The sequence below is a fragment of the Boleophthalmus pectinirostris genome, unplaced genomic scaffold (assembly GCF_026225935.1).
Source record: "Boleophthalmus pectinirostris isolate CB_2022bp ecotype Guang Dong unplaced genomic scaffold, ASM2622593v1 HiC_scaffold_20, whole genome shotgun sequence".
Classification (NCBI taxonomy): domain Eukaryota; kingdom Metazoa; phylum Chordata; class Actinopteri; order Gobiiformes; family Gobiidae; genus Boleophthalmus; species Boleophthalmus pectinirostris.
Genome location: NW_026571153.1, coordinates 20,641,607 through 20,655,502, shown reverse-complemented (window position 1 = coordinate 20,655,502; position 13,896 = coordinate 20,641,607). Strand labels below are relative to the sequence as shown.

Below are 13,896 nucleotides of genomic sequence, written 5' to 3'. Positions count from 1 at the left end.
TCTTTCTTGTCTTATCATTGTCTAAATAAAGTGTGTTTTTTCTATCAAGGGTATCACTGGAAATAGTATGTTTTGTGACAACACTAGTGTGAAGTGTCTTTGAGTATTATGAAAAGCACTATATTACTTTAATATTATTTATTTAACAAGCTAGAGGTGGCTTTGGGTCAAATTGCATCTTAAATAAAACAATATGTCAGTGATGGCTGCCCTCATGGTGTTAACTGAGCCAAGGCACACTGTAACTCACCATCCACTGGGGGCGCTGCAGCGTAGAAATATTACCCAGCAGGCCTTAGCTGTAACTAGAGGACGAGGTCTTCCGAAGCCAGTGGAGGTGAGGCTGATAAAACAGTCAACCATGGGAGTGCTGCTAAACAGGTGGTACAAGTAGCAGCCGCCATGTAAGAAGGAGACGAGCAGCAGAATTCGATACGCGCCCAGAGAGAGGGCAGTAGAGAGGGACACAGCAGATGTAAAGTGTGGGAGGAGGGCCACAAGGGCACAGCAGAAGCATGTTTCCAAGGCCACATCTCATTTCTCTTTCGCAGCTTCCTTCTGGTTTACTTCTCTCTTATGATAAATGGTCACAATTTTATATAGCATTTTTCCACCTTCAAGGCACTCCAAGCACTTTACATCAAGGAAACACTCACCCATTCATGCACTTTCATACACCAGTGTATGCAGACACTGAGGGCAAAATGGGGTGTCTTGTCCAAGGACACAATGACACCTTTTATTTTAGGGAGCTGGAATCGCACCTCCAACCTGTGGGTCAGTGGATCTGATCTTCCATTTTTTAGCTGTCAATCAAATATGCCATATTTAGTAGTGTCTCAAAGCTTTATATTGAGTTTATGTGGTTGCAACAAAGTACAGGGACAGCAGCAAGGGATGTAAAATAATCCTGAATTTTTGACATTATTAGGGACTAGGAAGGGCTCCTCTCCTCCTCTGCTTTTCTCTCTCCTCTGCTTCTCTCTCCTCACTGTGTCTCAGTTAATCGAGGAGAGGAATAAAAGAGTAGGAGGCAAGGAAAGAGAAATGAGATACAGCCACAGTGTAGGTATTTATCACTTACCCAAACTTCTGTCCCTACAAACACCTGAGGAGGTGAGCATCCAGCAAGCAGCACGCCCTGTCAAAATATTTACCCAGTCACACAAAACCCACAGAATCCACATGCGTGACAGAGAAGTTTCACATAAGTCACACAGAAAAAAGCAGGTCTAACAAGGAGTTAAGGAGCAAACTTTCAAAATGCAACCAAGTTCACAACTGAGAAGTTTTATTTAAATGTATGTTTTTGGCAGAACAGTTAAATGGGTGAAGAAGAACAATATTGGCTGATAATGTAAACACTGGGTTCAGGAAATGAGTGCCTAAAGTATATACCAAAATGTAACATTATTTAAATTTAAAAAAAAATATACATTTAAATACATTGTTTTATCCATTCCCAAGAATATTATACAGGCAGATTTGCATATGTGAATACAATAAATAAAATACTTAATTCAATATATAATGTATATATACTAATAGTACACAGATTTGGACCAATCAAATGTTTTGAAAACTAATATACTAATGCACATTATGGTAGTATCATAAATTACTCGCTTTCATTGCACTTATGGCTAAACAAATGTATCTTGACTAAATGTAATCCTCAACAACTAGTAAACTATGTCATGTCATATTACACAAATTGACTCTTGTGAACTTTAAGGCATGTTAGATGTTCTTAGCTCATCAAAAACATAACAACGCCAGGTATGTGCAGGTATGTAATGAGGAAACAACATTATAACATAGATGAGAAAATAGTGGAATAGGGGCCCTTTAACGACCAAAAGAGGTTTACTTGACAATCCCACTTATTTATAGATGCATAAGGTACATTTTGAACCCATTGCCTTACCATGCATGGAAGCTTACATTTTTAGGAGCAAAAGCATCATCTATTATGAAGCAGGGAATACATTTGAATCAATACTCAGCTTTAATTAAACACAACTGTAGCTCTCTAGCATGCTGCCATTACAATGACTGCTCCCTGCTACGTGCTAATGAGGCTCTCAGCTGATGCGAGCCCCTCTGTGCCTATCGGCTTTCCTGCACAGCATATGGCTAGTAACAGTTCGCTCAACTCCAGTGGCTATACTTACAAGCAGTATAATATCTAATGACACAAGACTGGCTATTCTATATATATGTATATATATATATATTTATATATGGGTGTATTAAAGTGCCACAAGTTGGACTACTCATTTGACTAAACCACAGTTAAGGTGCACTGTGAAACTTTTCTGGTGGAGACCTACTTAGAGGTCAGATATGTGGAGAGGCAACCCCACTCACAGTCAGAATATCTGTTTTTCAAGGTATTTTTGAGCTATAAAATCAAAAATGGAATAAATGTAAAGTACAGTTGTTTAATGCTATACTGTATACTATACATTCCAGGTAGAGCAATGACCCCCAACCAAAAAGTTAATCAATCATTAATATAGAACTCTCTAAAACTCTCAACTTCCTGTAATTTTCAGCAGATTTTTCAACTTTTCTTTACAACTTACTTCTTGATTTGTGTAAAACTGTAATTTATATTTATAACAGTTATAATACCACCAAATTAAGTCCAGGTTCATAATAGCCTGTTATAAGCACTTTAAAGGTGCACTATGTAACTTTCTCTTTGGGGATCCGTTGTTTCTATGGATATGTCCTTGCTCTGCCTAGAATGTTCCATAGTGTGACATTAAACAGCTCTCCCTTATATTTATTCAATCATAGGTGGTTTAATAGCTCAAAAATACCAAGAAAAACAAGCAGTCATACTGTGAGCTTGGTGCCTTCCCACAGATCTGAACTGTAAGTCGGTCTGGTTTGATTTCCATGAAGATAGAAATGTTTAAAGCCATAGTGTGAAACATTATGAGAAAGCAATAACATCTCCACAGAGAAAAGCATTTGACAGATCCTGCACCAAAAAAGTTACACAATGCACCTTTAAATGAGAATAGGATTTACTTCAAGGCATGTTAACATGGGGATGTTCTTCATAAATCTTCATAATTCCATGATATTTAATGAATTACCGACATATAAGAGGTATACAAGTGTGTTTAAAGGTGTGGCAATTGGCATTTTGGACTGTTCCTTGGTCCGTTCAGGTGGTATGCAGAGTACGTACCACAACTCATAAAACGACGTCCTCAGATTGCAGTGGCAAATAGAAAGATCTGGATGAGTGGCATGACCTTCAGTGTTGAAAGATCAGCGAGGACGGCCTGCAAAAAGTAAGAAGTCAGACTGGGTGGCTTTTCGCCACCCAGTCTGACCAAAACATTCCTGATTTCAACTTCAAAAGCGTTCAAAAAGGGTTGCTTTGATATACAGTTTTTAGTTGTTAGTTAGATGACTATGAGCAAAAACAGAAGATCACATCAAGTTCATTTATAAAGCAGATTTAAAACAACCAAAGCTTACCAAAGTGCTGAGCAACAACAATAATACAACAATCGCATAAAAAAATACAATTTTAATATAAGTGTAATATATGAGATAAGGTGTGTTTTTAGTTGAGAGATTGAAGATTTGCATAGTTTGTCAACCTTATTTTATCATAATTCAACATGTAAACCTTATAAGCTGTTGTGATTAGAATTAGGAATGCACCAGTTCATCTTAATTTTCAGATTTGATACCGATTCCGATACTACACCTTAAAGTGTCTGATTTTTTCATTCTCTGCAATGGTATCAGTTAATATCAGATATCAGCATTTATTTACTTAAAACATAAATAAAATAAGACAGAACTGATCCAAAATTGTAGCTGTTATTTATCTCTCAAGTAACTACTGTACAGCTTTATACAAATAAGGCCAACCACAACCAGTAAATGGCCTTATTATTAATGATCAATATATATTTCTAAACAGGATATCAACTGAAACAATATTTACAAACTGATATCTGAAGCAGCAAATGTTTCAGTATTGGTGCAGATATCTGATATCAGTATAAGATTGGTGCATCCCTAATTAGAAGGTAGATTAGTAAGTGGTAATTATTATTAGAGTTACTTATTCCCCCTTTAGTGGGATAAAGGTGTGGTATTCGTAGAAATAGTTTGGGGACAGTTGCGGCTTTCAGTTTCCTGTTTATAGGCGCCATATTGAGGACTTTTGGAGATTAAAAAAAATACATAAAAATTAGCAATAATAATCATGCAGGTTTCTTGAGAAGTACAATCACTGTATGAGACGTGCCAGCTCCCCCATATACCCCCTATACCGTTCTTATGGTCTAGGGGTTGAACTAATTTAGATCTGCTATCATGTTAAAGAAGAGGAGTACTATTTCAACACTGGACCTGTGCTTCTAAATATAAAATGAAGGAGCGCCATGTTATGATATCTCCCCTTCAGTTTGGGGCAGGTGGCGCATGAGCAAGCAAATAGTGCAGGCCAGCATCTTCGCCGCCCCCTGTCGTCCAAAAGCGTCATATTGTCGCTGACCCCGCCTCCCTCCCTTCCTTCGCTATACACCTGATCTCTCTCAAAATTAGGCAAGAGGGTCCGTGCAGCAAGTCATCATATGCGTTACACTTGGTTTTGGTCATACGATAGGTGCCACTTCGGTATGCTATGTGAGCAGGGTATAAAGTTCAGGCATGCTCAAATCATAAATTAGACGTTACTGTAATGAGTGGCAGGGGCCAATATGGATTTCTGTGATATTTCAAAGCTAGATTAATATGAAGCTAAATATTTGGTAGCTAGTTAATGATACTGACAGAGTTGGCAAGGCTTGGCGCATACTGGGGATCAAGTCTACTAAGGTGTCCAGTAAGTCGTTGGCCATATTTCCTTGAGACATGTGCGGGCAGGAGACGGGGTTACTGGCCCTGGCTGGTCATCAGGAGCTATTTTAGTCCTTCTAAGATTATGTGAGAGACAGTTTCAAGCTCACAAGTAAAATGTGAGATACCTCTGCTGATGCCAGTGACGTCACTTCCATCAAGTTCTCAGCTCTGAAGGCGAAAACGGCAGCTGCTAATACTGGAGCAGGCGGAGAAGAAGAAGTGAGATAGAATTTTAAACATGGGGAGGTTGGGTAATGTATGGTCAGGTGCTGTGATGTGTTTACCAGAGACTATTTCCAGGGAATCGTATCCAAGAATTCGGTCCCAGAGGAGCAGGAGCTGGTCTGTGGAGAGGTATCCGGAAAAGGCACGCACCATCCATTTAAAAGCTATCCGTAAACTAGGTCAAAAACAGCATGGAAGTTTAAAAAATTACAATCTATTAAGAGAAAGATTTATTTGAACAAATAATCATAAATCATTTTATATTTATTTGTTATTTATTTGTGTAGGGGCCGATACAATAAATGTAGATTAATTAAGATTAATTAACTAATCTGATGCAGGTATCACAGTGTTTATAGCCTAGACTAATTTGCCAGTCCCCAGAAAAGCTTTTAAACTAAAATATTAGATTTCAAAACGCTTCAGATTCATAAATGTGGGATATCTTTTGTGAAAGGTTGTTAAACTTATCTGGTATTCTATACGTTGTGGTTTTGTTATGTTACCACAAGATGGCAGTGTTACCTAAATAGTGTGTTTCACTTTTGAATGGATACAATGTAAATGTCCATAAACGTCCATTACTTATATATAATCCTATATAATGCAAGAAAATGTTTAAATTTAACTTAAAGGAACTCACGGCTGTGCTTCAATCTGTCGGAGATGGTAAAAGAGCTGTGGCAGGTGGGTCTGGAGCAGTCTCTCAAACTGCAGGCACAGAGACACTATACCCTGCAAGAGAAGCCATGTTTGTGAAAAAAAAAGAAAGCGTGTACTTCAAATATTTAAAAGCCCTGTATTACACAAAATTTATTCTTGTGAGCTTAAAGAAATGTTATAATGTTATCTCCTCAAAAATATACCTGGAGTTTAGTTTTGTTTCATTCACACATGTTTGAGTAACTTGTTATTATTAGTCTGTCTGCATCTCCAAAGGTCAAAATGTTCTGTTCCACCTTGTGAAATTAACAGCTACCTTTCACTTTTTGTTCAGTAGAGATTTGAAATTCAAGGGCTGACGTTATGCAAATGATTCTAGTGAAGGTGTATGGAGCTTAAACACAAAGTGGAGTGCTTCCTGTATGACACACGAGGTAGTTTTCCGTTTGACAGATGAATTCAGCCTAAATTTGCAGGGTTTGTGTGTTAAATATGAGTGAATGACAAAACGCAACTTAAGGTATGTAGATCAGGAAAGGAAATACCCTTTAACTAAACTGCACCTTTACTATGTCAGTGTATATTATTACTGAGTGAACTGTATGCCACTCTGTTCTTGTCCCACAAGTTTTCATTGTATATAAAAATAAATAAATAAATAACTTAACTGGGCAAATACACACTATTTTTTTTATAAAGCACATAAGACTAAAAATAACTAATTGTAAAAAAAAAAAGTCTTATCCTCAAAGGAGAGGTGATCATACCGAGGGTGAAGAGGAGATGGAGTGAAGTCTGAAGAAGTAGCGGATGTACATCTCCCTGAACACACTGTAGAGTTTGGATGGCTCATTGTACAAGTAACACAAAGGAGCCACTGTTCAGCAAAGAAAAGGAAAAAGCTGAATTATTATCACAGTTCCTTAACATTGCAAAATTCAGGTCTTTTATACAATGCATTACATGATAATAGGGCTAAACATTTAGTGATAGTGGTCTTATGCATTTGATAATATACTTTTTTGGCTACATTGTCAGATCGTAATGTAGTTCATATTTGTTTAAGATATGACTTTGTTTACCATTTAAAGACATAATACATCATAAAAATAGTAAGTCTCCATCAATTGTAATATTATGATCTTTGATCTGATATTATGAACTGTGAACTTTTAGCATATCACCCACCCCAAAACAAATTGCGGTAAATAAGCATGTTATTTTTTGTTAATGTAATACCCTTGAATCTAAAAATGCTAACTCTATTCACCAGAGGTCAGTAAATGAACAATTACTGGATTCTAAACCCAATTTGCTTATGAGGCAAATATCACACTTCCCTGTGAACAAGATTATATCTAATATGAGTCAGGAACATTTTGTGCGCAGGAGAACAGCATATAATGATATTAGAAAGAGAAAGTGAAATTTGTAATCTTCTAATGGGGCATCCCAATAAGCACTCTACATCTTGTATTCATTTTACCTCAGTTATTACGCAACCGTAATTTGAAATCTTAATAAAATGTACTTACCATACATTGAGAAACCATGGAAGGGGATCACACCTGTTGAAATATGAAATATAATGTCAGTTCAACAAAAATAAATTACACCCAGATCAATTTTTCACATTTGTAAGATAGTAAAAATCAGACACAGCACCTTCAATGTAATTTTTAAAAAATACACTGGCTTACCATTAGGAGGATACACCACAGCACACTCTTCCACTCCCATTTTCCCTGCAACGTGAACACAAAACTTAATAAAAATAAATAAAAAATCACTATTTGTACACATGTGAGCTGCAAGGTCAGTGGGGTGGACTGGCATTTGTACAGGATTGGCACAGTCTTGATAAGGACAATACAAAGACAGATGAGCCTTACCTTCAATATAGGATTTGGGCGGAGTAGCGCTGTTATACTTGAAGTGTTCCAAGACAGCTGTGTCACGAGAAAAACACAGCAAAACCTAGAGGAAAATGGTACAATGCATTCAGATAAGCCATATGAATGAATGAAAATAGCTATTAAAGGTCCCATATTATTTATTCACCCTTGTTTGAGTAACTGTTTAATATTAGTCTGTACACATCCCCCAATCTCAAAATGCTCTGTTCCACCTTCTGATGTCATGCATTGATAGTTTTCATGATAGCAGCTATTTTTTTAACCTTATGTTGAGTAGAGACTGGCAATTCCAGGACTGAAATTATCCAAATGATTCTAGTGAAGGTGTATGGAGTTTAAAAACACAGTAGAGTACTTCCTATATTATCTCAAAAGGTGGAATAGGGTGTTTTCTGTTTGGCTAAATATGCAAAGTCTGTGTGTTAAATATGTGTGAATTAAATAAAACACAACTCTAGCTATGTTTGTGATGAGGAAATAACATTATAACATAGATCCAAAAATAGCGTAATATGTGCCCTTTAAAACCAGCCAGGAGAACATGTGAACACAATGTATCTATGTAAGATTTCTGGAGTTTCTCAAGTGCTTTTTCTTTTCCCTCACGAGATGGATTTTGAAGTGGCTATCATTTTCCATTACTGCACCAAGTCTGTCCTTTTTGAGAAGCAGGTTCATTTCCACAGACCACTTATGACAGATAATATAGAGAGAAATTGTCCGCCCATGACCCAAAATGAGACTGGTGGCAGCTCTTATACCTGAATGTTGACGAGAAAAGAGCACTGGGTGAGCTACCATCTTACCATATGAAAAGCAGATTGTGTACTCTAGGCATTCACCAATCCATCTCATTGGTGATCTTCAAAATTACTGTGTGGTTCCTGAATGTTTATGACTATTAAAATATATTTTTAAAAAAATGTCATGTAATATGGATAGAAAATATATGGTTTAAGAAAGCAGTCCTCCACTAAGGCACTAGACTGGTTTTGCAAAAGTCAAGAATTGTGTAGATATTAAAGGTTAATGGGCCTATATTACACTAATTTCTGATTCTGATTCCTCATCATAAACATACCTGGAGTTTTGTTTTGTTTCATTCACGTTTAACACACAAATCCTGCATATTTAGGCTGAGCTCTTTTCTAAAACAGAAAACATTCGACCTTGTGATGTCATGTGGTAATACAGGAAGTGCTCCACTGTGTTTATTAATGCCATACATCTTCATTAGAATCATTTGGATGATTTCAGCTCTGGATTTGACAATGTCTACTGAACTAAAAATAAATGGTAGTTGTCATGAGGGCGCACTGTGAGTGGCCCTACAGTGCTGTAGTGTGAGGAGAAAAATTACTACGCTTCACACTTTGACACCACTAAAAACACCACATTACTTTACTATTGTTCCCTAGGGGTATGAAGCTAACTGAAAGCACTGCTCTGTTAGAAGCTCTCTTACTCAAGATAGACTTTAATACGAGTTTTGTTTTAACACAATATAACCAGAAAGAGCTGACTTGGCTAAAATTACAATAGGTGAGCTGATTTGTGCTGTCCCTCTCAAATAACATTACAGTTAGACGCTAGCTAGAAACACCTAAACAGGAATCCTTGTATTTATCAGAGGCTCCTGAAAATGTATAGTTTGAATCCATTTTGTATTTTTTTCTTGTGTTATCAGATCTTAAAACTTTTTTAAACTATGATTTCTAATGTGTGCATTGTGTCACCATGCTAACCACTGAACATTCCACCAATAGAGATGCATGTAGAACACCCCCATCGCGAAGTGACCGCAAAGTATCAATAGACCCATTACCACATTGTAACGTACCCAAGCGAAGAGTTAATAATCAAAATGCACTTCTCATAGTCATCAGTGGGCCATATCTGATAATTCACAATTGTCCATGTTCCAATTGGGAGTAGATTCTTTCACTGCTTAGAGGATTTGACATCTATAAATATTGACATAGATTGTGTTCCTGCCACCTCAATGGCATATTACATTATGGTCTTTCAGGCTGACATTTCCACAGCTGTCAAATAAACCTTGTGTATATAGACCCATCTGTCATGACCAACGCAAGATTATGGACACATACTATGTACATTACCAGTGAAAAGTTTGGACACACCCTCTCTTTCAATGTTTTTTTTTCTTCCACATGTTTAATACACAGAGAAGACATTAAATATATAAAGTAGATATATGGAATTATGTAGCAAAGGGAAAAAGGTAAACAACTTTATTACATTTTATTTTTATTATATTTTATATTCAAATCCTCAAAGTAGCCACCCTTTACTTTGTTGAAAAATATTAAGTTATTCAACTTTTTTTCTTTCTACTATATAATTCCATATCGCTTACTTCATATATTTGATGTCTTCCATATGTATATAAAATGTAGAAAATAGGCAAGGCAAGTTTATTTGTATATCACAACTTGTACTAATTAGTAGTAAGTAGGTAGTACAAAGTGCTTTACAGAATACAAAAGACATTAAAATCATAATACAAAAAAATAAAAATATAAGTAATTAAAATAAAACATTACAGCCACACGAACAGCTTAATTAGTAGTAAAAAATATATATATATTGAATGAAAAGGTTTTTGACTGGTGCTGGTATTGTACTTCTATTCAAAAAGTGATGCGTTGTGTTTGGACCTTGAGCAATGTGATGTTATCTCTGCATTAATGTTTCGCAACTAAGGTTCTTTTAGGTTTTGTTTCCTTGCAAAATATGAACAAGTCTAATCTCAAGGGGCAAGTTATTTCAGGAACTTTTGTGAGATGTATTTGGCACACAGAAGCAAACTGAGGATCTAAGTCTGGGCTAGTTATATTTTCAACAGTGCTGGATGAGGCTACTGTAAACAGGTTCAAGTCAGTGTCAAAGTCCTATATTACGCAAACTCTTGTGAGCTTTAAGCCATGTTACAATGTTGTTACCTTATCAAAAACATAACCACAGTTGTGTTTTGTTTTATGTTTCAGTAACACTGCAATGTAGTGGTAGTTTTCAAGTTTGCGGCTACCTTTTATCTTTTGTCCAGTAGAGATGGGCAATTCCAGGGCTGAAATTATCCAAATGGTTCTAGTGAAGGTGTATGGAGTTTACAAACACAGAGGAGTACTTCCTGTATTACCACATGACATCACAAGGTGGATGGAGTGTTTTCTTCAGAGAAGAACACAGCCTAAAGCATACAGGGTTTGTGTGTATGTTTTTGATCAGAAAACGGCATCAAAACATAGATCAGAAAATATGGATCAGCGTAATATGGGCCATTTGATGTTTCTTTGGCAGCTAATATTGTAAATGCACTAAAAATACTGTATTATGGTTGGCTCTGTGTAGATAAAGACACAGACAAATGTCCCAAAAGACCCATGTACCTGATAGAGGAAGTCTTCAAAGACGAAGTAATAGTCATCATTGCTGGCTGTGAGTTTAACATCCTGTAAGAATAGCACAGAACATGTTATCTCTAAAGCAGCCTTAACAACCAGAGTAATGAACCAGCTCCACTGTATTGTCAGCTCTGACCTTGTAGATGAGATTGTCCACCAACAGGTCATGATGAATGACACCGGCCTTCAGCTGCTCATAGTACATGACATCCTGAAAGACAATATATATATAGATATTTACAAGCAGTAGTGGATGAGTATTAAATACTATTATGTATTATTAAGCATTATTAAGTTTTATAACTTTTGTACTTCGTTACCTTCCACCACTGTTTACATCTACATATTGGCTTGGCACAATAACAAATTTTGAAGCGCAATATATTTCCATAGAGATATACTGAGATAAACGATAATGCTGAAACTAGTAGCACGATAATTCCAGTAAACCATATTTAAATAGACAGTGCCATTCAAAAGGCCTGAGCTGCAATAAATAAATAGCAGAATGAACCAATAATTAGCCATAGAAGTTAGTTATAAAATCCTCTACAGCTCAAATCTTGTTGTATTGCAACAAAAATGCCCCAATCGCTCAACTTTGAAAAGAAAATGTACACATTTCCTTTACTACTGAAACTTACTACATACTGAAATCCAAAGTAAATTGTCCCAGCTTTAATATACTGAATTGAGTCTGAGTACTATACTATGCAATACTGAGTAGATATAGTGATATGGAAATATCGTGACAAGTATATAAGTATACAAATAACCAAAAAGTGTGCTAAAAGTGCTAAATCATGCATATTAGAAAAAAATAAATGTCAAGGGCACAGCAACAGCACGTAATATAGCACATAATCAAGAGTTGAATACTTAATCCATTATTATGACCTGAAAATAGGACTGTCCAATTAATACAATTTTAATCAAGATTGAGATTAAGTCAGCGTGGAGTTTATAACATCCAGAGAGGTAAACAATGTGTCAGTAAAAGCCTGTGGTTTAGAGCAAATTTCAGACTTTAAAGTATAAAGTATGTGTTAAACGGCAAGTATTAAAAAGTCTGTATTATTAAAAGTCTGTAATGTTTATTCTCAGAAAATAAATAATGAAAGACTTTTTTTTAACTAATTACTTTTTAATAAGACACAATTAAATTGGAGTAGAAAAAGGAGATCACGTAAGATGAGAAAAAAAATTCTGATTGATTTCTCATATCACCCAACCCTAATTGAAAATATGTTTGTGTTATAGTTTACAGACAAACCAAGCTCTTTAGAATTATGTGTGTATAATTATAATAGGGCTTCACGATATGAGAAAAAAGATGTGATTTTCGATAACTACGCTTTGCAATGTGATGACAAAATTATTGCAATATCTTAAAATACTTTTGGAAGTGCTTTTAAATTAAAATAAAAAATGTGCCTTCATTTGTTAGTCAAACTGGATCAAAACCAAGACCAACCCAAGTCTAAGGAAAATGACAAAATCTGCCTTTTTCTCCATGTTAATTTCCAAAAACACTTTTCTGTAAAATGGGAAACTTTGTGGTGTCACAATATGTCAATTTTTTAACATTGATTATAGCTTCAGCCACTCTTTATCAATGTTTCCACAAAATATAGCGCAGCCTGAAATGATAGATCATAGCTCTAAATCTCATTAGAGGAGCAGTTATATGAAGCTTAAGCGGCATTCCTGACAGTAGTGACAGCAGAACTAAAGCAGTGCTAACAGATGGAGCCCGTGTTTCCGGCAGCATGGTTTAACTCCGAGTGTCTCCGGCTGTGTCAGACTGGTGGATACAGATGAGCAGAGGGAGAAAGAGGATGGAATGGAGAAAGTGTCCTATAAGACATGTGAGCTGTGGCCTGGAAGTGATCAGGGCTACACACACTCACACAGCTCTCCTGACAACACCAAATTTAAAGTTACACATCTGTATCAATCTGAATTGTTGATTTAAAGGTTCATTTCACTGGAGAGTTCGTCACCTGCTTGCCTTCATGGAGATGTTATTGCTTTGTCTAGAATGTTTCATGGTAGAGATTAAACCGATCTCATGGGAAACAACTGTAGGCTACATAACAGGTAAGATCTGTGGAGATGCAAATCTGTTCACAGAGAGAAATTTTGTATTTTTGAGCAGCAGAAACACCCGTAACAAGAAAATACAGCTCCCAAGTTACTTGTCTCTAGGGAGATGTTATTACATTACCTCCAATATTGCAGAGTATGGCATTAAAACTTTCAGTCTCCAAAGAAACAAGCAGGAGACACCACCAGGCTAATTTATAAATGAGATCTGTGAAGAGGCGACCCCATTCACAGTCAGAATGCATGTTTTTAAAGGTATTTTTGAGCAATAAAAACACTCATAATGTCACGCCCCTGTCTGAGTTCCTGAGTCTTCTGTGTGTGGACGTGGGCGGAGTCTGCTGGGAGCACGTGCATCCCATCTGCAATCAAGCCTGCTACAAAGGCCCAGCTCTCCTGCCAGACTCTGCCAGATTGTTTCGTCTACCGGCTCCTCATCTCTCCACCGCCTATCCTCCCTGGTTAATAAACCCTTGTTACTTTTGCACTTTGTCCTTGTTTTGAGTCCTTTTTTGGATCCACTCCAGTGACACTTAACACATAATTGAATAAATGCATCTTAAATAAGTATAAAACCATATTGTGGAAAAGCCCAGTGAGGTTCATTTGGTCTTCCAATAATTTATGTTATTAGGTTCTTTTCTCAGACTATGAGTTTGTTTTCATACCTGACAGTG

At 36.4% G+C, this 13,896-nt stretch overlaps 1 protein-coding gene across 2 annotated transcripts in view; it reads right to left on the bottom strand.

The window, feature by feature from the left end:
- Positions 1-1,110: 1,110 nt before the first annotated feature.
- tbc1d19 (TBC1 domain family, member 19) overlaps positions 1,111-13,896 on the bottom strand; it is a 33,241-nt gene continuing 20,455 nt past the window's right edge. Inside the window, exons 12-22 of one of the 2 annotated variants that reach the window (XM_055156468.1) lie at positions 11,250-11,324; positions 11,099-11,161; positions 7,662-7,746; positions 7,470-7,514; positions 7,305-7,337; positions 6,537-6,646; positions 5,750-5,841; positions 5,166-5,281; positions 5,007-5,077; positions 3,206-3,302; positions 1,111-1,141 (exon numbers count right to left, since the gene is read on the bottom strand). In XM_055156468.1, the coding sequence (XP_055012443.1) occupies positions 3,228-3,302; positions 5,007-5,077; positions 5,166-5,281; positions 5,750-5,841; positions 6,537-6,646; positions 7,305-7,337; positions 7,470-7,514; positions 7,662-7,746; positions 11,099-11,161; positions 11,250-11,324 (765 nt within the window). In that variant the 3' untranslated portion in view covers positions 1,111-1,141; positions 3,206-3,227. Of the gene's footprint in view, positions 1,142-1,274; positions 3,303-5,006; positions 5,078-5,165; positions 5,282-5,749; positions 5,842-6,536; positions 6,647-7,304; positions 7,338-7,469; positions 7,515-7,661; positions 7,747-11,098; positions 11,162-11,249; positions 11,325-13,896 lie in introns of those variants that run through there. The other variant, XM_020937865.2, reaches the window with a different exon arrangement.